This window comes from Acomys minous, assembly GCF_964271855.1.
Source record: "Acomys minous genome assembly, chromosome: 6".
In the NCBI taxonomy this organism is placed as follows: Eukaryota; Metazoa; Chordata; class Mammalia; order Rodentia; family Muridae; genus Acomys; species Acomys minous.
The window spans coordinates 117,189,705-117,212,594 of record NC_140487.1 but is presented as its reverse complement, the minus strand read 5'-3'; the positions used below and the strand labels follow the sequence as shown (position 1 = coordinate 117,212,594).

Sequence of the window (22,890 nt, the reverse complement as noted above, 5' to 3'; positions counted from 1 at the left end):
AGGTCACCATGGGACCTGGCCTGCTGGGGTCTGTGGTGACTCTCAGGGATGAGGGCCAGTCACTATCTGTTGGGGCTCACACTCTGACTAGCTTCACCCACCTCTTTCCTCTTGCTGCAGGGGAGGAGAACCAGCCAGGATGGCTGTGTCCTGATGAGGACAAGAAAAGCAAAGCCCCGTTCTGGTGCCCCATCCTGGCCTGCTGCGTCCCTGCCTTCTCCTCCCGGGCCCTCAGTCTGCAGGTGAGTGGACCCGGCACATGGTAGTAGCTGTGATGGCCCTGCCTAGCCTGGAAGAGCCAGTGTCCAGGTAGTGTCGGCTGCAGCTGGGAAGGCCCAGCGTCTCGGTCCAGCTTACAGACCCAGGGGGCCAAGCCTTTTGTTCTTGTTCTGCGATGGAGCTTTCCCATCGAAAGAAAAGGGGTGTGTGAATGACCAGCGTGGCTCACAGGGTGGAAAACTCCATTATTTTGTGCTAGAGAATACCAGCAACCTCATCCTTTGAAGGCCTGACTCTGGACTGTGGCCAAGATGATGCCGCCAGGCCAGTGCTGACATTGGTGGGGACAGCCCTTATCCTGGGATGCTCCGTGGCCCTCATGGTCCTCTTACTTGCCCACTATACTCTTCTGGTGTTTAGCTGCACTTCTTGCGATAGCAGTTAGAAGAGACTTTCACAGGAGATGAAAGCCCAGACAGGCCTTCCAAAATGACAGCCAATAAGGGTTTGGTTTAACCCGCTTACAGTCTCCATGGTATTAACCACCAGAAAACTCACCCCTCCCCGCCCCGCCCCTCCCCTCCACCCATCATTTGTCCCTTATGTCCTGGCAGAGGCCACCCGTCCGTCCATCTGGAGCAACTGTTGTCTGTCCTCTCCCAAGCAGATGAGGACCCTGAGCTCTGGGACGGGCGAGCGAGCGTGGGACCCAGCACAGATAAATAGTCGCAGGAGCCGTGCGGGCTGGGCTGTAGACTGGGGCTGTAAGAGATGAAAGAGCACCCTTGCGATGTAAGTTCATCGTTCATTCCTTTATTCATCTGTCCATTCCGCGGGTCATCCCCGAGCACCTGCTGGTTGCTAGAGCTGGGAGTGCGGTGGGGACCAGGATGTACGAGGTTCCCACCTCGCTCAGCCTTCAGGCTAGTGGACAAAGCCAGGCCGGACCTCAGCACATGGAAGGGACTATTTTTAAAGAGTATGAAGTAGAGATGTAGTAGGCGTGGTAATGGGGACATGGTTAGCAGATTCAGGGAGGGCCCCTTGGAGGAGGTGGAATTAAACGGAACTCCACATAGCAAGAAGGATGCAGACCCCAGAGGGCCAGGGGGATGCACGTTTTAAGTTGTCAGGAAATAGGGCTGAGCTTGGCTTAATTGCCTCTTAAAGGAGCCCTCTTCTGGTCCTGTTACAGTGGCTATTTCAATGTGAGCTCTGGAGAGGATGTTGAGGCTCGCTGTGGGCGATGAGGCCCATCACTGGCTTAGAGAGACCACAACAGCCTTGTAGTGTTTAATTATTGGAGCACTGATGGACACAAGCCGGACAGTGGTGTCATCCGGATCTTGATTTGGATACTTGGAGGGGGGGGCTACGTGGACAGAAGAAGAGGCCAGGAGAGCTAAATAAGGCTTGGAGCTCAGTGCAGGGGCCTGCCAGAGGTCAGGTCAGGCTGGGACCAGGAAAAAGTTAGAAAGCCTCTCACTTCTGCTGCCGAACGAGCCACACCCAGGGTCTCTGATCAGGATAAAGAATAAAGCCATGTGACACTACAGCTCGTTTAATTCTTTTTTGAGATCTACTCATTTTTATGTGCATAGGCATATTTTGTTGGCACGCACGTATGTGCAGCACATGCATGCAGTGCCCACAGAGACCAGAAGAGGGCAGCAGATTCCCCCCTGGAACTGGAGTTACAGATTGGCTGTGAGCTGTCATGTGGGTGCTGGGAGCTGAACCGAGCTCCTTCGCAAGAGCAGTCAGTGGTTTTAACTGTTGCGCCGCCTCTCCAGTCTCCCATGTAATATTTTAAAAATGAAACTATCCTGCAGACCATGGTCTGTATTTGCCTTCTAAAAAGGGAAATAATGAAAGACTGAGGGTTACCTGTGGGCCTTGGCATGGAAGCCAGAGCGTATGGAGAGGAGACTGTTTGGGTCTATCCTGTGCTAGTTACACAAGGCTGGCCCTTGGGTGTGGCCTCTGCAGTGAGGCCAAGGTACACAGGTCACACCTGACTGAGCCCTTGTAGGTCACCCTCATATGCTTCTGTCTCCTGAGTCTCCTGAAGGAGCTGCCACTTAATGGGACCCATCTAGGAGGATAAGTGAGGGCCTGTGTATCTCCTCACTTGGAGCTGTTGGGGCCCCAGAACATGTGTGCTGGCGGTGTTCAGCCTCTGCTCAGTTGTTCCCAAGGGGCAGCGCCCCCCCTCCCCAGTCAGCTGAGAGAGCCATGCATGAATATCTGTGGGTAATGGGCCTGGAGGAAGGGGGTTCCTGAGGGACCTGCCAGAGGCTGTCTTGCCGTATTTCCTGGGCTGTTCTAGCACTGCCCTGCCCGCCTCCTACCTAGCCCAGACAGCTGTGCCCCATCAGCTCCGTGCTGGCAGCCGCCTGAATTAGAACGGAGACTGCTAGCCTTGCCCAATTACTGCAGGAACAGATGTGCGTGTGGGCAGCTGCCCAGGCTTCTCTCCCACTCACGTGGGCTCTCAGGTGGCCGCGTGAGCTGGCAGCCTGCCCATTTCTTCCCTGGAAAGGCTGGGGTTGGGCAAGGAAGTTGCTGACACCGGCTCCCACCCCCCTCCCACCCCCCCATCCCCTCACCCCCAGGCAGACAAGACCCTGACCTGTTAGCTGCTAGGGGAAGTGTGTGTTGGATTCTGTCCTTGCTGGGGGTTGCAAAGCAATGCTCTTGTTGCAACTGACAACTGAGCCCATGCTGGCCGTGCCAGACCTCTGCCTCTCAGGGCACTGGCCACTGGGGAGTGCGAAAGGACGCTGAATGGAGCTTCCCTGTCCTAGCTGCTCTCCAGCCTGGAATGCCCCAGTCCTGCGACACCAGAAAGCTGTTGTAGCTCATAGTGTAAAGTCACGTCTTTAGCATCACTGGGGAGACCATCGAGCCCTCTGACTGGGTCACAGTGAGAATTAAATGATGTGGCTAAGGGTCTGGAGAGATGGTCTAATGGTAAATGCTAACTCACAAACGAGAATTTAGTCCCTGCATTTTTGTAAAAAAAAAAAAAAAGAAAGAAAGAAAAAGAAAAAGAAAGAAAGAAAGAAAGAAAGAAAGAAAAGACAAGTGTGTAGTGTGGGCCTGTACTAATCTCAGTGTGGGAGGTAAAGACAGGTGGGGCTACATGTGCATGCGTATATGGGCACACACATGCTGCAGTTGTGCCCGATGCACTCAGGGTTCAAGGAACAGAAGTGACCATCTGAGTCTCCTGGGAGTTCCCAAAGGCTTCACCACTGGGAATTCTGAGGATTCTTCTTGGGCTCTTGGCTCCATTCCAAAATAGGGAGCCTACCCCTGGAGGGCCGCAGGAGGTCAGGGGAGGTCATGCCACACACCGGGTTGGGCTCAAGCCCTGCCTCGGCACCGGGCTCACCAGGTGGAGTGTGTCGTTTTTAAGGTGCTTCGGTTTTTAAACAATTACATGTGTTTATGTATTTGTTATTTATTTGTGGGACATGGTGCACATGTGGAGGTCAGAAGACAGCTTGTAGACATCGGTTTTAGCTTTCCAACATGTGGGTTGAGGGCATTGAACTCGGGTTGTTGGGCTTGGTGGCAAGCCCCTTTACCTGTGGAGTCATCTCCCGTGCTCTCTGAGATGCTTGAGACTTGAATGCCTTGTGGCACCTGAGGTTGTAGCCGGGCCCCACAAGGGGGTTTATAGCCAGACAACTTAGCCCTCAGCTTCCCAGCCTGGCAGTCTCTGTTCTAATGGCCACCAGCCTCCATTAACCAGAACTGCTAAGAGTCTGCTTTCTATGGCTATAACAAAATACTTGAGGCTGGATACGGTGAGAAGGAAAGAGGGTTATCTGACTCACGGTTTTGGAAGCTGCATGTCTGAAGTTCGGACAGCCCCAATCTGTTCACTGGTAAGGTGTCAGGGCAACGGTGTTAGGATGGGGGTGATCACATGTGAAGAGCACCATTTGGTGGAGACTGGAAGCCAGGGAGGTTCAAGGTCAGGCTGGTTCGTTTGCTAACAGCCCACACTCTCAAGGGACTCACCTGGGATCCCATGAGAACCACATTAATCTCTTCCTAGGATGATGTATCCTTAACCTAATTGCCTCCCTCTATACCCTACCTCTTAGAGGTCTCGCCCCCCTTTACACTGTCACCCTGGGGGGGTGGGGGGGAGGGTATCCGCTGCCTTGCTGGCTGTCTAGTTGCTCAGCTGTGGACCATGCAAAGCGCTGGAGAATTCTACACCGGCCTTGAGAGCCTCAGGGCTGCAGGGTGCTGTTTAGCTGTCCTCTTCAGGGCCCAAGACCTTCCCAGTAGATAGATGTCAGGTCCCCACTTATGTGTGGGAGCTGATGTCTAAGTAGTGTTGGAGCTCGGGCTAGCTGTATGCAAAGCCCGAATCCTTTCACCAGCTAGTACCCTGCCTGTCTTGTGCACCTGGCTTTCCAGAAGTCACCAGCAAGACTGAGGTCCAGACACTTGTCCTTCAGGGAAGTATGTGGTTGTCATCACCGTCTCCGACCCATTTCCGCCAATTAGCTGCCATCTAGGGCCCGTGGGGATTGCCATAGAGATGCCTGGGTCTGGGGCTGTGATGGCACCTTCCTCCTCTGAGAGGACAGGAATGGTGGCCTGGGGAAAAGGCTGGGCACCTTCAGCCAGCACGGCTGTGAAGGCAGAGGTTCTGGAGGCTTCTCACTCAGTGTGTGGGCCCTGGCTCTCCAACGGGGGAAAAAAGTGGAACCCTGTAGCGCTGAGGCCTCTGGCCTGGTGCTTCAGGTGGAGAGAACACCAGCCAGGAATGGAAAGTCTGGGTTCTAGCCGTGCCTTTGCCCCTAATGTGCTGTGTGACCTCAAGCCATGCCATGCCTGTGAGCTTTAACCTGCCTAGATGCATCACAAGGAGGCTGACTTCTGACCCCCTTATCCATAACCATTAGGATTTTTGGTAGGATGTTCCAGCCCGAGCCAGAGAGCAGACTTTTCACCAGCAGGGGGCAGCACTTGCCTGGGAAAAGGCCCAGTGTCTGTCTAGATGCCTTCACTGCTCTTACAGTACTGTACTGTCCAGAGAGATGGGCTGTCTGGGTCAGCACAGGAAACAAAGCCCTGAGAGGTCACCCAGCCAGGGCCAGGAGGGGAGTAGAAGCAACCGGCAGCTCTCAGTGACAGCTGGCTGCTAACCAAGTCCCGGTTTCTATGTTTCTACCCAGTTCCGCCTCAGTGGGTCCTTCTGTAGACGGGTACTGATGCAGAGCCCCCCTTATCTCACTTTCCAGCTCCCAAAAACTCTCTGGAGGCATGCGGGAGGCCATTGGGGGTGCAGGAGCAAGTGGGGAAGGAGCTGTCACTCACCTCCTGTGTGACCTAGTGCTGTCCCTGGCCCCCTGTGGACTTTGTCTTCTCTACTGACAAAGTAAAGGGCATGGCTGAGGGTGAGGTAGGGAGGGGGTGCTTAGTGGTCATCATCAAGCCTTATTTAGAAGCTTCGTGCTTCCAGAGACTATGGGCGGATCCACAGCATCATCAGTAAGGCCCTTTCTGGCAGAATGTTCTAGAAGAGTGATGATTCAATACGAAGCTAGGGGACTGTGTGGCATATGTCTCTTTCTTTGCCCCCATCCTCAGCGTTTCTCATCTGGGGGGGTGGTTGGCGATGGGCTCAGGATCTTGTCAAATGTTAGCATTTTGCCACCTCACCGATTAACCACCTGTACTGTCTCTGTCTCTACAGCTTGGGGGTCTTGTCCACAGTCCTGTCAACTGTCCCCTGCTGGGCTTCTCGGCTGTCAGCACTTCCCTTCCACAGGGCTACCTCTGGGTAAGCAGTCCCCTTTGCCCAGCCTGGGGTGGTGGTGGTGGTGGTGGTGTCTTTCCTCAGGACTGGGACAGAGAAGGTGACAGACACCTAGGAAGGGCTCTGAGAAAGCCTTCCGCTTGGCTAGCAGCCGTATCTATCAAGGGCATCCTCGGAACCTTGGAGCTTGGAGGTGGCAGGTAGAGCCTCTTCCAGCGTAATTGAACCCAGGTAGAGTGAGGCTTTTTTTTTTAAAGTGACCAGACCTTGAGGGGAAAGATGAGTGGAAGTTAATGCAGGAGGCTTGCGTTGCAGAGGCCTGGGTTGCAGAAAGCTCAGGTCACAGGAGGCCCAGGTCACAGGAGGCCTGGCTCTCTGGCCTCACCCAGGGCTCAGGCATCAAAACTATTAGTCATTTCACAGGCGGCTTCCATCCACTTTCTCTTCTTCTGAGGTTCTCGGCAAAGCCGTGCCGTTTGGCCCCGTGCCCCTTGGGTTGCTGTGTGTGTCCTCCTGTCCAGGGTTCTGGCTTCACAGTCCCTGCCCATCCTCTACCGCGTGTTCCTTCCTGGCTCTGGGCATTTGTGCAGCACAACTTTGCCTTACCCTTCAGACTGCAGTACCAATGTTGATTCCCCCCCCCCCACTGTCTCCCAGTGATCATTTTTAGCACCTGGCGTGTCTATTCATCTACGCATGCGTGCATCCACTCACCCTGTCCATCCTTCATCTGTTCACTCATCTGTCCACCTATGCATTCATCTGCCTGTCCATCCATCCATCCATCCATCCATCCATCCATCCATCCATCCATGCTTCCACACACCCACTGACCCAACCACCACTTACCCACTAATGCATGCGTGCATGAGCCTATCCGCTCACTTGACAGTTGTACACTGGGTGCGTACCATGAGCTAGACACAAAAGTAAAACAGTGGGAAACTGGAAAGCTGGCTGGGTATTGCACCTACTACAGTCTGTTTTTATCTCTCTGTGTGTAGGTATCTGTGTATGTTGTGTTATCTGTGTCGGTGTGTGTTTATCTGTGTGTGTGTGTGTCTGTCTATGTATCTGTGTCAGGGTGTGGTCCCTGGGAAGGAATGCTCTGTTTGCCAGCCTCATAGTCTCTCTGCTCCTAGGTTGGTGGTGGGCAGGAAGGCGCTGGTGGCCAGGTGGAGATCTTCTCCCTGAACCGGCCTTCACCACGCACCGTCAAGTCCTTCCCGCTGGCGGCCCCCGTGCTCTGCATAGAGTACATTCCAGATCCAGAGGAGGAGGCTGAGGGGGCAGGGGAAAGCCAAGCGGCTGCTGACCCCTCAGCCACAGTGCACCCCACCGTCTGCCTCGGACTACAGGATGGCAGGTGAGGGGCGGGAGGATGGGCAGGGATGGCTTGTGCTGCCAGGCCGGTGGCTGCAGGTAGTTCCTCCTTCTCTCTGGGTCACTAACCAAAAGCACTCTTCCCCAGATGGGTGTTACCAGGGAGATGGGGGCCGGAGACAGCTAATGTGGGAGTCTAAGTGTCGGGAGCAGCTTATGTCCCCCTAAACCTCTAGCATCCTTAGACACATACTGAGTCAGGTTCGCATCTGGGGTGAAACTCAGGATCCCAGCAGTCTCACCATGTCGGTTGTTGAGTCTCCTGTGGCCAGTGAAGCTTGGTTTCACGCCCCACCCCCACCCCACCCCCATGCAGGCCTGTGTGAGTACAGGAGGGCCGATCCCATCTAACTGGGAGAAATCTGTCCAAAGAAGAATCCCCCTGCATCTCTGCTCCCCAGCCTATCCTGTAGAAGGAATTTGTGTGTCTCCTGAGTATCTACTGTGTGCCTCAGGCGTGCTGACTGGGATCTCTGATCGTGACCTCACAGCCTGGGGGCTATCCCCGTTCCTGTTTTAGGGGGCTGGAAGTGTGCTTCAGTGGGTAGGACACATGCATAGCCCGCACAAAGTCTGGGTTCCATGCCTGGACCCCAGGCAGTGTCAAACTGGACATGGTGATTTCTGTCTGTGACCCCAGCAGTTGGGAGTTGGTAGCAAGAGGATCAGGAGCTTTAGGTCATCCTTGGTTACATGGCAATTTTGAGGCCAGTCTGGATCACACTGAGACCCTGAATCAAAAAACAAAATAAAACAAAACAAAAAAACCCAAACAAACCCAGAATGAGACAAATTACCATTTTAGCCATTTGAAGGTACACAACTTGGTGGTTTCTGGTAATTATGACCTCACTCTAGAACATTCTCATTACTCCCCAAAGAAGCATACACCCATCTCATCCTTTCCTTGGAAACTGCTGCTCAGCCTTGGCCTCTGAGGGTTTCTCCTCAGGAGTACCCTGTAAATGACATCCAGTGCCTCATGGCCTCTGTTTCTGGCTTCTTGTTATGCCGTGCGTGCTCGCAAGGCAGGCCCAGGTGTGTTGTCCTACTTTGTTCCCCAGTGGGAATCGTGGTTGCATTTGAACTCAGGTCCAAGTGTCATTGGAACCCAGCACCTTTCTCATTGTGTTCTGGAGCCAGAACCCTGACTTGTCCTGTGACCGAAGTCAGGGTTCCTGTAGGAGTTACAAGGATGGGCAAGTGAGGCCCCACGCAGGTAGGTGGCCATGAGTCACAGTGACATCCTTTCTTCCCTCAGCATCCTACTGTATGGCAGTGTGGACACTGGTACCCAGTGCCTGGCCGCCTGCAAAAGCCCAGGCCCTCAGCCCGTGCTCTGCCTGCGTCACAGCCCCTTCTACCTGCTTGCCGGCCTGCAGGACGGGACCCTCGCTGCCTATCCTCGGACCAGTGGTGAGTACTGGTGGGTGGGTGGGTTTGGGGCGGCATCTGGACACCAGGTTGGGCCTGGATCCTCCGCTGAGAGGTTGAATGAGGCAGGCCAAGGAGGCAGTACTGGGACAGGCCAGCCTCAGAGTAGAGGGGTAATTGAGACCTGAGCTTCACTGGAGTCTAGTGCCTGGTTCCCACATGGGAATCCCTGTAGGATTAAGAGAGTAGAGCGCACCGGGCATAGTGGCGCACGCCTTTAATCCCAGCAGAGGCAGAGGCAGAGGCAGAGGCAGAGGCAGAGGCAGAGGCAGAGGCAGAGGCAGAGGCAGAGGCAGAGGCAGAGGCAGAGGCAGAGGCAGAGGCAGAGGCAGGCAGATCTTTGTGAGTTCGAGGCCAGCCTGGTCTACACAGCAAGTCCAGGACAACCAAGGCTACATAGAGATAGAGAAACCTTGTCTCAAAAAACCCAAAATGACAGAGGGGGGCGGGAGAGGGGATGAAGGCGGTGAGGGGGGGGCTGAGGGGGGGAAGGAGGGAGAAAAGAGTGCCTTCTTTTCTGCCTATGAACAAACCCCGGGTGACAGTGCTCCATGGGCTGAGAGACTGGGGATGCTCCTGGGAAGTCCAGGCTTTTTGCTGAGGCTCCTTCCTGTCACAGCTGTGTCCCCAGTGAGTGGCCCTTTCTTTGTGCCTTGGGCTCTTCTTTCATAAAGTGATTCATAAAGAGAATCACCTGGTGATTTAAGACAACTCAGTGTAGGCCAGGCCGGACACAGACCAGGATGGGTGGCCGAGAAGGGGAGCCGCCTTTGGGCTGCTACTGTCAGAGTGATCGCTGGCCAAGTCACCGAGCCTGAAGTGGGAGGCCAGCTGTGACATACAGAGCAGTGGTACGCACCGCACTCCAGCGCTCCAGGAACAGTGCAGGTGATATTTCCTCCCTACACCATCGCTACCACCCTGGAGAGTCACCTCTATTCCAGGCGCTGGTGCTCTGAGCCTGGGGGTCGGGAGGGACACAGCTTGTTCGCAGCCATGTGAGTGCAGTGCCAGGTCCCTGAGCCCCAAGGCTTGCTTAGGCCTCCCCCCCTTCCCCCCCACCCATTTGATAGTGAAGACCCAGTGGCCCCTGAGCCCCAAGGCTTGCTCAGCCCCCACTTTGACAGTGAGGACCCAGTGGCAAGTGTGGCGGTCCCAAGACTCCACAGCAGCACCTTTCCCCACTTCTCCCTCAGCTCAGCTCTGACCTGATGGCTGCGTCATTCTTGTAGCCTGTTGCAGGGCTATAAACGGATATTTGCAATGAGGGTTTTTTTTTTCTCTCTCTCTCTCCCTACTTGGCACTATGTTGGTATTTTTAATTAGCTTTTGATAAGGCATTTATAGTTTTTAATTAAAGGGGGAAGAAGGGAAAAAAATCCCTCTTACCATCAGACGGAGCAGAGCGTGTGTGTGAATGTAAATCCTGGCTCACATGTGCTAAGGTCTGAAGAGACCCCCCCCTCCTGTGCTCCCCAGACACCGTGCTTCATCCAGCCCTGGCTACTCCTATGGGTGTCTAGGGGGGTGGGGTGGGAGTCGGGGTGGGGTTTGGGATGCTGTAGCTAAGTACCACAGCAGCGGCTCAAAGAGCAGAAGTTCAGGATCAAGACCCTTGAGAAGGACCCATCCCCGGCTTCTCCAGCTCCCAGAGGCATCTTGACTTGTGGGAGCATCGCTCGGGTCCTCATGAGACGTTTCCCCTGTTTATGTCCCCTTGTGTCTCCGTCCCCCGTTTTATAAGGACACCTGTCACTCTGGGCTAGGTCCCCGCCAACCCAGGTCCACTGATCACATCTGTAGGAACGCTCTCTCCAAGGAAAACTTCATTCTGAGACTGGTGCAGGGTCAGGGCTTCAGCTGAGTGGGTTTTGGGGAGACACAGTTCAGTCCCTGGTGGAGTTTCAGGTTTAGCCATTGTCCTGAGGATGGAACCTGCTACTTTGTCAGAACAGAAAGCCCTATGGGGGAGGGGAGTATTCCACCTCATCCCCTCACTTCTGGAGAGTCTGCTCCTGCAAACGTTTGTTCCCCCGTATGTATGAACACCTACTGTGTGCCATGGATACACTGGCCATCAAGACAGACATACCTCCTGCTCTTGTGAACTTTAAAGTCTACAAGAGGGAGGTCAGAGTAGCCATGCCAACAAGCAGAGAACTAAGGGTTCCTGAGGTAAGACTGGGGTCCCTGTTGGAGCCTGACTACCTAGTGCATGCCCATCCAAAGAGGCAGGTCCTGAAGCTGAGAACTGAGAGAAGTGGCCAAGCAAATGGCAAGTTGAAGGAACAGTGTTTGGAGCAGAAGGGCCAGTATGTGTGAGGGCCAGAGGCAGGAGCATGGCTGGCATCATAATGACCCCCAAGAGAAGGCTGCAGAGCCAATAAGAGCCACATGTAAGTGGTACTGGGCATGGTCTGGGGACGGCAGTTGCTCATGACCTTGAGTTTGTCTCAGCCCACAGGCACTGGCCCCTTTGACATGAGGGCAGACGTGCCTGGTATCGCACCCTGTCTAGGTTCCCGATCTCCTGGGGTCTGGTTTGACTGTCATGACCTCTGAGAGAGGTCTTTCATTCCCTGGGGCCCCCCAACCACCCTGTGGTATCCCCAGAGAAGTGATCCCAGCTCTTAGAACCCGCAGCATCACGTGATTTAACAGAGGCCTCAGAGTCCACTTAGCTCAGGGGCAGAGGTCTTTCTCTGTGCTGCCCCTGGGCCAGCCTCAAGGTACCCTGGGGTGCCCCTGGTGGCCAGGAGTGTCTGCGGTGACAACTGTCTTGGCTGCAGAGCTTTATCCCGGAACTGCTGTTGGGTGAGATGGTTTATACTGAAGCAACAATCCCCTTACCTGTGAAATGGGGGTGCAGGCAGCCCCTCCTCAGGTGCTTCTTGTGAAGGTTACACATGAAAGTTTCCCCAGATGCCTATGATAGAACCGCCCCCCCCCTACCCTCCCACCCTCTCTGCCTCTTGCCACTAGCCAGATTGGGACCAGACCTGGACCCCCTATGAGAGACCACTAGGCTGTGTCTCCTGAGGCTGGGGGAGGAGGGATGCTGGCACCCTGAAGGTGCCTTTGCTGAGACAGGCCTTCGTCTCTGCTGACCGGCTGTGCAGTCGATGGCAGCCGAGATGAATGGGCTGTCACCCAGGGGGCGGGCGTGGGCCTGCAAGCACAGGCTCTGGACCGTGTGTGCTTGCTTACAGTCACTCAAGGGTTGGGAAGGGAGGGTGAGTGGAGGGGACAGCCCCTCGGGCCCTAACCAGGCTCAGTGATTACCTTTATAGTCTGTGAGGCTGGTAACTGGGGGCCGGAAGGACCTTAAGAGGACAAAGTCTATCAAGAAAACCAAGTGCTAGCAAGGTCAGCAAGTTCAGGGAGCCCCTATGGGCTCTGGTGGGGGTCCCTGTCCACTCTGATATAAATTCATATTAAATTTTTACCACAGTTCCCTGCTTTGGATGGCTCAGGGGACACCAGGCCACAAAGGAGGGGTCATCAGTGTACGTATGACCCTGAGGATTTCAGCCACTGTGATGCACTGTCCTTGGGTGGCAAGTGCAAGAGTTTCTCAGCTGATACTGCTGTGCCCTCAGGTGAACTATGATTCTCAGGCTCTGAGATGCAACTCCAGCATCTTTCCCACCCCCACTTAGCCACAGTGGCAGAAGCTCAGGCATTTGACCAGAGACGTTGCTCACCTCTGGCCACTAGGGGGTGCTCAAAAGCCTTGCATTTCCCTGCATCTGGCTCACTATAGTCCAGGATCCCCGTATCTGAGGAGGCCTGGCCACCTGCTGCTGGTCACCTACACCTCCCAGACACCGGTCCCGGTGCAGAACTGGTAGTAGGGCTTGGTGGCAGCCAGGTCAGACCCAGCTCTGGGTTTAAATGCTGTTTGTCTCCACGCCTCTTGAGGGACTCGCTCAGGTTCTCTACTCTGGGCCTCTGTTGTCACCTTTAATTAAATGGCACCAGCAGCGGTAGACTATTGGGAGCCAGTGAGCAGGGACAACTGTGCAGCTGGATGACTTGGGTAATTGAACTTGCAATATGTTAGTTATAAGTCAGGGCCAATAACAGTATCTGCTGCGCAGGCTTGTGGGAGTTAAATAGTTCATTCATGAACAGAGTCGACCAGTGCAAGACTCGGAGGGGCCTCGCTGTCAGCTGTGGGCACTTCTTGCTGGTGGCCTATGCTGGCACAGTTCCTTGACTCCTTGCAGCGTTCTGAGGGATGGTGGCGTGTGGTTTTCACAGCCATTTTAGAGAGGAGGAAACGGAGCCTCGAGGAGGTGGAGTCCGCGTCCATTCGGAGCCACAGACTGCTCTGGCCTGGCTAGCTTGCAATGTACGCGGTCATGCTCTGAGCTGGAAAGATTGGTAGTTGTGTATGGGAGGGGGCTCCCCAGTTCTTAATTTATTAGCTAGGCTGGGAGTATGAAGCAAGGTTGAGGGGGTGCCTAAAGCTGGCGGGGTGTGTGTGTGTGTGTGTGACATGCTGATACGTGGCCAGGAGACAAGATGAGGAGTTTGAGGGCTTCCCCATATCACTTGGGGTCACCTGTCTCTGAGGACAGTTGTGCTCAGTTTTGTCCCCCAGCAGCTTGGCTCAGAAGAGGGTAAATCTGCAGTGAGTGGCTTTGTGTTCCTTCTAGGGACCTAGAGGACAGATGGGCATGGGGTGCAGGGTACCGAGCAGCTGACTCTCTCGTCCCTTCCTGGCCCCAGTCACTGTGTCTACTGCTCTAGGGCAGTGGTTTTCAACCCGTGGGTCACGACCCCTTGGGGGAATTAAATGACTCTTTTACAGGGATCACATATCACATAGTCTGTGTATCAAATATTTACATTTCATAATTGTTGCAAAACTCCAGTTATGAAGTAACAGCAGAAACAATTTTATGGCTGGGGGTCAAACTGTATCAAAGGGTCGCAGCATTAGGAAGGTTGAGTTCTAGGGTGTGCTACCCCTGACAGGCCTCAGTTTCCTTCAAACCTCCTTCCTGCCTGGCATCCTGACAGCCTAGAGCAGCCACCAGGGCTTGAGATGTGATTTCAGAGAAGGCCGTCTCCAACAACTGTGCTTAGATGCCAGGGAGGAGTTCTCAGTGAGCTGGACATGGTTGGCGGTGGGGGGGGGGGGGGAAGAGGCTCCACTTAGGCCAGTCTGATGTGTTTGGTCTTTAGGGACAGCAGTGGGGGCTGTCTCCCATCCGAGCCTCTTCCTGCCCACATCTGGTAGCATCACCGAAGGGAAAGAGGTCTCAGTAAAGTGACAGAAGCATCATCAGGTGACAGGGCCCAAGGGAGGTCCTCAAGTTGTTCAGATGAGCTGTGGTCTCAGCAACGTCCCTTCCCCATCCAGATGGGGGAACTGAGACTCTGAGAAGCCGAGAGGGGTGTGGCCAAGGCCCTTAGCAGTGTCAGGACCACACTGGTCACAAGTCCCTGGACTCTGAGATTCTGCTACCTCCTGGCAGGTACTAGTGTGGAGGTTGCCTCTCCCAGAAGCCCTTGTGTATCTGTCCTCTGTGAGTTATCTGTTCCTTGGTGCTTGCCACTTCAGCTCGCAACTGGATTGGCTCGTAATCGGAGACAGATTGCAGTCTCCACATAGACTGGTTTCTCAGAGGGCAGGACCTACGCCTACCTCCGATTGTTCTCAGTACCTGCCTCATAGCCCGGTTTGTAGTAGGTGTTTTCTGAGTATGTGTGTGTGTAATGAATGAATGGGGGTCGGGGAAGAATCCAGAGTGGTCCCCAGGCCAATGGAGTATGGTAAGAGAGGGTGTATCGAGCCAGCCGCTGACCTGCGCCCTTTTCTCCCATAGGTGGAATTCCCTGGGACCTGGAGAGCCCTCCCATGTGCTTGACTGTAGGCCCAGGGCCCATCCGCACACTGCTGAGCCTTGAGGATGCTGTGTGGGCCAGCTGCGGGCCTCGGGTCACTGTCCTGGATGCTACAACTCTGCAGACTCAGGTACTAATACCCAGGACTTGTCCCTGCTGGACAGAGACACATCTTGTGGCCTGTGCTCTTTAAGCAGGGGTATAGATCGAGGCCACCTGGATCCTGTCATGCCCAGCTGTAGACAGAGCTGCATGTCTCTGCTGGAATGAGGGCCCGGCCTCACAGGCTGTTCCAGGCTTGCCTGCCCCACCTTGCCGTATCCCGTGTTCCATCCTCAGTGGCTGGTATGAGCTTCGGGGTGGCTTCCCAAATGGTATTTTGGTGACATTTGCCATTGTTGATTCGTTTGAACTATTGATTTATCAGATATGGCGCCAGACCCAGAGGGGAGCCTGGCAAAGGTCCCCAGACAGGCAGGCTCCTCAGGCATGCATCTGCATGTGGGGCTGTTTTCTTGTCTCCATTGGGGTCTCTGCCTTCAACACCTCTAATTTGACACTTGATAGCTCAGACACTAGGCAAAACTTGGTGCTTTTAGCTTGTAGGTGGCCAGGGCTGGGGCTGGGAAGACTCAGTTCTCACTGTGTGGAGACATTGAAGTGTGGGGTGCTGTGGGTGATCTTTAGGGGTGTGTGTGTGTGTGTGTGTGTGAAGTCCTATGTCCCTACTTTTGCTGAAGGCTAGAGGTGAGTGAGTGTCTGGCCTGTGCACACGAATCGCAGGCCCCATGGGAACTCTGGCTTCTGGTCTATGAAGGAAGCCTACGTATCTCTTCCCTGGGTCCTGTGGCTTCCCTGTAGGAGGCAGAACCAAGAGGTCTGTGGGTGACCTAGTGAGGAAGCTCATGTAGGGGTGGAGGCTGAGGCAGCCTCAGGAGCCAGAGGCCATGGAGAGCCAGTGTATGCTTTAGTCTGACACAAAGGCCTGAGAACCAGGGAGTCACTAGAGCAAACGGCAGCTTGAAGCTGACAGTCCCAGGATGCCAGAGCACTGAGGTTTCTGCCTGGTCCTGAAGGTAGGAAGACTTTCCATCTTCGTTATAGAGGCAGAGCGCAATTCTCCTGCCTCAGCTTCGTGTGCCATGGTTGGTCAGTGGGCCAGGTGAGACCCACACACCTGGGGTGGCCACCTGTGTCACTCTGCCTACAGGTCAGCTCTTTCCTCATACCCAAACACCCTCACAGGCCCAGCTAGAGTCATGTTTGACCAAATACTTGGGCACTGGATGGCTCAGTCAAGTGTTGCCCGAAGTAACACTGAGTGGGCCATGTTAAGGGAGCCACAGTGCTGGCTCACACTGGCAGGGGGGCTGTGGTGGGCATGGAAGGAAGTGGATGACTGGCCATATGCCAGCTCCTTAGCAGAAGAGGCTGTGAGTTGTGAGTTACATGGCAAGTTGTGAGACATCTGTCTATATGTGTGTGTGTCTCCGTACACGTGTCTGTCTCTGTGTGTATGTGTGCCTGTATGTGTGTGTGTGTGTATGTGTGTGTGTGTGTGTGTATGTTGTCTGTGTGTCCCTTTCTGTGTGTGCGCCATCTTGGGTGTCATTCCTCAGGTACCGCCCACCTTTATTTTCAAGATAGCGTCAGTAGTATGGGCCTGGTCAGCCTCCGTTGGCAGTGCAGGCCTGATGACCCCTCTCACTACATGGGAAGAGACTCCATCCCCTCCTGTCCCAGAAGTGTGAGCTGGGCACAGAGGAGGTTTGTAGAGCCTGCCCTCACAGTGTTGTTTGGCTCTGGCCAGCTGTCCCAGGACTCCAGGGACCTCCTGGCTCCTGCGTGGCTGTGATGATTTAAGATTAGTGCTGGGCCAGCTGTTCTTAAGACAGGATCAGTATGGCCCTTCACCTGTCACCTGTTCTGCACACCTGGTGGGGGGGTCCAAGGGCCACTGGTCTGGGAGCCCCAGCAGCAGGGGCTAGAGAGCCAGAGGGACAGTGTTCCCGGACAGCTGGGAAGCTTCCATGAAGGTGGGTGGCAGCTCACGCTTGCATACACCACGGCAGTAGCTCAGCTACAAGACTGTCCCATGTATATTTAATAGAGCCAGCCTCCTGCCTGGATGGAGGGAAGCCGCCTGCTCTGGCATTGCGCACTGGAGCTGGCTCCATCTGGCTGCTGCTAATGACCGCAGACTCAGTCCTGGGCTAGCCGGCGCCAGGCTTGCCTCTGGGCCCCTGGCGAGACTAGCAGTCCTGGGGGAGGTTCCAGAGTGTTTAAACACATTCTATATAGAGTTGTGCTGAGCCTAAGTTGAGCCTCTGCAGGCTCTTCGGTGTCCCCACACAGTGCTGGCTTCCAGGAGAGCCTTCTGTGCCACCTGCCTCCCCCGGGATTGAGGAGGACCATGGAGAGGGAGTGTTCTGGAAACTTGCAGCCAGCTAGTGAGACCCAAGCTAGGAGACCTGGCTGTATGGTTCTGATTCTCCATGGCTGGGGCACAAGGCGAAGATACCCGGTATCTCCATCCTCAGGAAGTGACAATGGATTTTTGTTGGGCCTGGCCTGAACTTATGCATTTTACATGTATAAACCCATTTAATCTTTAAGCTGCCCTCCGATAAGGGTGGTGTTCTCGCTAAAAGATAAGGAAACATTGGCACAGAGAGGTTAAGTGACTCAGCTGAGGCCGACACAGCTAGAAAGAGGCAAGGTCAGGGGGTAAGCCCAGGCCTCATGAGTCTTGACTCCCAGATTGCCTGTCTCTTCTAGAAAAGCACCCAGATGTCACTCCTGGGGACCTCAGTATGACTCTGCATCTTTTAGTAGTGCATCTGCCAGGCCAAGATTAAACCTTGCTCACCCTGTGTCTGGTTCATTGGTGGTGACAGCAGGTGCCAGGTAGTGGATGGTGCTGTAGGGGATGGTGCTGTCCTAGTGGGCAGGTGTTGGGGTTACAGTAGGTCACCCATCTCCAAGTTCTCCGTGTAAGGCACTCAGGGGCCAAGATGCCCTTCAGGAGGAGCCCAGTGTCTGCTGGGAAGAGAGACCAGGGCTATGGTGTTATGTGGCATGGTGAGGTACTGAGGTACTGAGGTAGCCGGAACCCAGGGAGTCTAGCTAGAGAGGTCACGGGAGCTGGGAAGATGGATCAGGGCTGGGCTGTGTGTGGGAGGTAGTGTGTGACATGTGACAGGAGAGTCAGGCCCAGGTCTGGGAAGCCAGAGGCACGAATGACACCAGGTGGCAGGGAGCTGGGGGCCGATCTGGGGAAGTGTCCTGTGAATTGAGGACCGTTTCTCTCAGCCCACTTGGCCAGGCCCCTGCCTCCGCCCTGACCTTGTTCAGCCCTGGTCCTGTGGAGCTGGGTCACCGTTGCCTCTGGGTTTTGTGCTTACCACCGGTTGCTTGTTCGGCTCCTTGATCCCAGCAGAGGCAGAAGCGAAGCCTGTTAAATAATAATGTGGCTCACCGGGGCCTGTGTCAACACCGCGTCCTCCGTGTTCATTATCTGCATCGCCACCTTCAAAGTCTAATCCAGTCGTCTGGAGTTCATTCTGAGCCATTGCTGGAGGGGGAGCTGGCTGTGGGGGGATTGTTGCATCTTAATTAAAAAAAGAAAAAAAGATTGGGGACAGCAGGCCTGAGGCAGGCAGGGTGGGCTCTGCTGGGATGGGATGGTGGGGTATTGGGCAAGGCTGCTCCCGTATGAGTGCCCTGGGGTCTCTGCCTCCTGCTTTTGGGACAAGGAGGGGTGGTGGAGACAGAGCTGGGCTGTGGATGTTCGTGAGTTGTTAGATGTGTGTAATGTTGCTGAGAGATGAACCAGCTTGGTGTGCAAATGGGTACCAGTTGGGAGCAAGCTCTTTTTTTTTTTTTTTTTTACTGTAATTTAAAGATTTAATTAAATTTTTTTCAATTATATGTACACATGTGTATCTTTGTATGGGTGTATAATGTGTACACATGCGCATCTTTGTATGGGTACACGATGTGTACACGTGCGTATCTTTGTATGGGTGTATAATGTGTGCATGTGCACATCTTGGCATGGATACATAACGTGTACGTGTGTGTGTGTGTGTTTGTATGGGTATATAACGTGGTGTGGGTCCCCATAGAGGCTAGAAGATCCCCTGGAGCTGGAGTTAAGGCAGCTGTAGAATGTTTGACATGAGTGCTGGGAATCAAACTTGGGTCCCCTGCAAGAGCAGCAAGTGCTTATAACCAACTGCTGGTTTTCTTCTTCTTTCTTCTTCTTCTTCTTCTTCTTCTTCTTCTTCTTCTTCTTCTTCTTCTTCTTCTTCTTCTTCTTCTTCTTCTTCCTCTTCCTCTTCTTCTTCTTCCTCTTCCTCTTCTTCTTCCTCTTCTTCATCATCACCTTTTTCTTCCTCACCCTCTTGCCTATTCTTTTAAAGTTTTATTATTATTACTGGGGAGGGGGGCCATGTGCTGCGGTGTGCAGGTGGAGGCCAGAGGGCAGTTCTGTGTAGTCATTTCTCTACCCACTTCCTACAAGAGTTTGTTTTCTTTTTTGTTTTGTTTTTCCAGACAAGGTTTTTCTGTGTAGCCTTGACTGTCCTGGATTCGCTTTGTAGGCCAGGCTGGCCTCAAACTCACAGAGCTCTGCCTGCCTCTGCCTCCCGAGTGCTGGGGTTAAAGGCATGCACCACCACCTCCTAGCGAGATTCAGAGTTTGAACTCAGGTCATCAGGCAACACATGGAAAGGGCTTTATTCTATGAATCATCTTGCTGGCCCTTCCCACAGCCAGCCTTTGTCCTCTGTGGTCCTCTCCCTTAGGAACAAGTTCCCGTGCTGTTCCATCTTTGTCACCTGGTTCTGGACTTTGCCATCACCTCCCCAGGAGGCCCCAGCCAAATTGCTTCTAGCCCAGTCACAGCTTAACATGTCGGCTGGCTGTGTGGTCACGTGAACCTTATTCTCTTTCTGAAAACATCTCCTTGATGGCTGTCCCTGGGGCCACTAGAACACAGGCTCCTGTAATTGCAGGTAGAGCAGGCTCAGGGGCTCGAGGCTTCATGGAGCTGTTCCTTCCCTGCAGGTCTGTGTGATGCGGCAGTAGCCACTTTTTAATGCGTAGGGAGTTGACAGTCTGAGCTGGGTGAGGCTTAGACACCAGGGACCAGCCCAAGCATCCTGGGAGGAAGTGTGAGACCAAAGGGGGAAGGACAGAAAGGCCACACCAGGAGAAGAGTAGAATTGGAATGAGAGGATGGTTGGGGATGTCTCCTGGCCAACAGAGGTAGACTCCGCCCATATGGCAGCTGCTGATGAAGGCAAGATGGACATTGCACCCTTTATCCAGATTTGCAAGGCCATGGGACATATGAACTTACAGCTGTGTTACTTGAGGGCCCGGGAACCCCTGACCCTGCTTCAATGTCATCCCGGAGGGTTTTCTACCATAGCCCTGCTACCCAGAGCTCAGCCAGTGCCTCTGGCTCACTGTTTTTTTTTTTTTTTTAATCTTGCTGGGGATGGAACCCAATGCCCCACACAGACTTAGCCAAGTGCCCTACCACGGAGCTATACCCCCAGCCCTTGGATGCCTTGCAGAAGCCTGGCCCTGGGGTGTTGTACCCATAGGGCTGTCATAAGGATTCACGGGGTGCCTCTTTCCCATTATACCTCTGCTCCCTGACCTCAGGAACAGCCTGTGTTGATCACTCCTCCACATCCCCACAGAGGCCATCACTGTAGCTCGCACTGCAGCTGTCTATGGACACTTGGGACAGAGTTAGATTAGGCAGAATGAAGCCATGTAGGGCAGGACTGTTTGACTCCCGTTGTCCCTGGTGCCAAAGTGTGCAGTAGAGGTTCAGGCCAGCAGGGGGCAGACAATGCCAGCTGACCCAGGACCTAAGTACCCAGCTTGAGAGCATGAAGGTCCTTCTGGAAGCCAAGTGCACACTGGCAGTCTACAATCCACCCTGCTCTGGCACCTGCCCTGCACTCCCGCCTGAGACCAGTACGAACCCCTTTTGCCACTCAGCCTGACAGAGCACAGACATCTCCAGGTTCCTGGACACCCCATGGCCCCTCAATCCTCCCTGTGCACCCCGTGCACCCATGCCTCCCCCCACCCTTAATTTTCATGTTAGTGCCCAAACTTCGTTTGCATGCATTAGCTGTTGTAAATCCGTCACAGCTCCCGACACGGCATGAATAATGCATCACTGGGCTGTATTAGTTTTCTGTCTCCCGTCTTATTTATGACACAAAACGGGTGGGAATTCGAAGAAACGAAACCCAGGCGTGTGGCTCCTCGGGTAATGCTATGCAAATAGGCACGAGAGCCAAATGAATCCCCAGGTTCTTGTAGCACCTGGGGGACCCCTCACCCCACCCCCTCCCACCCTCAGCGGAGTGCCCGGTGCTTGGGTCCCTGGAGCGCGTGGAGTCTGGAGTCACATGGGCTCCAGTGGATTCAGCTCTGTCTGGTTTTGTCTTAATATTTTTTTAATGTGTGTTTCATTGTTCCTGTGTCTCATAAACAAGGAGCCGGTGAGCAGAGTGTGAGAGATTGATTTGCTAGAGATGGCGGGAAAATCCCAGGAGTTCATAAGAAGGGTTTCCGGGCGGTAGCAAGGGTTAGGTTAGATGTGCAGAAGACCTGGCGTTCAGGAGGCTTGTAGGGAGGGGGAGGAGGGTGGTTTTGGGGATCCTGCTGTTCCTTTCCCAGGGGGCATGGTACAGCCAAAAAGTCAGCCATGTGAGGGAGTGTGGCTGGGCAAGCTGACCCTGCCTGGGCCTGGTGGTTCTTGGGAGTTATGACAAGGGGACTATCTTCTGGCCTCTGGGGCAGGTGCTACTTGAAGGAACAAGGCTTTCGTCCTGTCTTCTCACCTAGAAGGGCTCAACTCTCTAGGCCCAATATTTAATCTCCCATGGGAAGGTCTGGGCCGATAGAAAGACTTCCATAGTTTTTGCAGGAGTTTAGAGTCATTGGCTCTGGACTCTGGTGGAGAAGTTGGCTCAGGCTGGGATGGGAACTAGAGGTTAAAGGGGAGTGGCTGGCGGGAGGGAAGACAGATGAGAGGGCACAGGAGAGGGGGCAGATGGAGGCGAGGAAGGGACAGATAGCACAAGGGTAGTTCACCAAGCTCTGAACCCACCTTCCCACCACTACAGGGTCCTGTCTTCCCCTCCTTGGCCTCTTCCCCGTCCCCCAGGCCCCTGAGCCTGTGGCAAGGAGAGAGAGAGAGAGAGGTGTCAGGGACCCGAGGGACAGCTGGCCAGCCATCTAGAAGCTGGCAGGGACACAAAGAGCCACAGGCACTGAGTGGCTAGCCCAGCTAGGGGGTGAGACCACATTCCCAGGCAGGCCCTGAGTGTGCCACCAGCCTTGCTCATCGGATGGCCTGGAGGGATGAATCTCTTGTGGGGGGTGGGTTAGGCCAGTGCCTGCTGCTTGGCCCCTTAGCATCAGGTCTGGATAAGGCTACAGTTGTCTGTAAGCCCGCCAGCTGCGCTAGAGGAAGCCCCATCGGGGACCTCCGGAAGAGGTGTGTCGCACTGGCCTCTAGTCCTTGTAGGAATGTGCTTGGATTGTAGATATTGTGGCTCAGAGCTGAGCTGGTTGGCTCTCTACTCTCTGCTGTTAAGTGCCTCAGTTTCCCTCTTAGAAGTAGAGGGATGGGTGTAGAACTCACTGGGACTCAAGCTGCTCCTTGCGTAGTCAGTCCCCAGAGCCGGCTGAGGGGAAAAGCGAAGAAGGATTCTCTTCAGTTTTGGGACTCCCAGCACAGGGTGCAGCATGGTGTGACAAGTCACTGTGAAAAGGGACAGTGGCCAGCTTCCTCTTGGGTCCTCAGGTGGGTGGCAGGGATCTGGGCACACAGGGACTACCCACATGCCCGCTGTCGGTTTCTGCAAAGGGTGGGCTTCTCATCCAGGGCTGTCTATTGTATGCCCTGCTGGACCCGAACTGGCCACTGGTTTCGTCTGAGCAGCCTCTCCCTGGGTCTTCAGAGGCTGTCAGCAACCTTGTCTTCGCTTCTCTTTCACAGCTCCGCCATGGCCCCATGGCTGGCTATATGGATGCCGTAGACGAGTGGCCCAGGATAATCTGGAGCCATGGTAGGATCAGAGCCAGACAAAGGGAGGAGGTGGGGTGAGAAGAAAGGGGGGCCGCAGATAGGGGGAAAGGGGGAAGGAGGGAGAAGGCACATCCACATGTGT

At 54.3% G+C, this 22,890-nt stretch overlaps 1 protein-coding gene across 5 annotated transcripts in view; it reads left to right on the top strand.

The window, feature by feature from the left end:
* The window catches only part of ARHGEF10L (Rho guanine nucleotide exchange factor 10 like), a 150,050-nt gene that overhangs the window by 113,509 nt on the left and 13,651 nt on the right, over positions 1-22,890 (top strand). For all 5 annotated transcript variants that reach the window (XM_084787943.1, XM_084787944.1, XM_084787941.1 and 2 more), the window contains 5 exons: positions 121-242; positions 5,945-6,031; positions 7,150-7,373; positions 8,652-8,806; positions 14,662-14,810. In XM_084787943.1, coding sequence (XP_084644069.1) covers positions 121-242; positions 5,945-6,031; positions 7,150-7,373; positions 8,652-8,806; positions 14,662-14,810 — 737 coding nt within the window. The remainder of the gene's footprint in view (positions 1-120; positions 243-5,944; positions 6,032-7,149; positions 7,374-8,651; positions 8,807-14,661; positions 14,811-22,890) is intronic.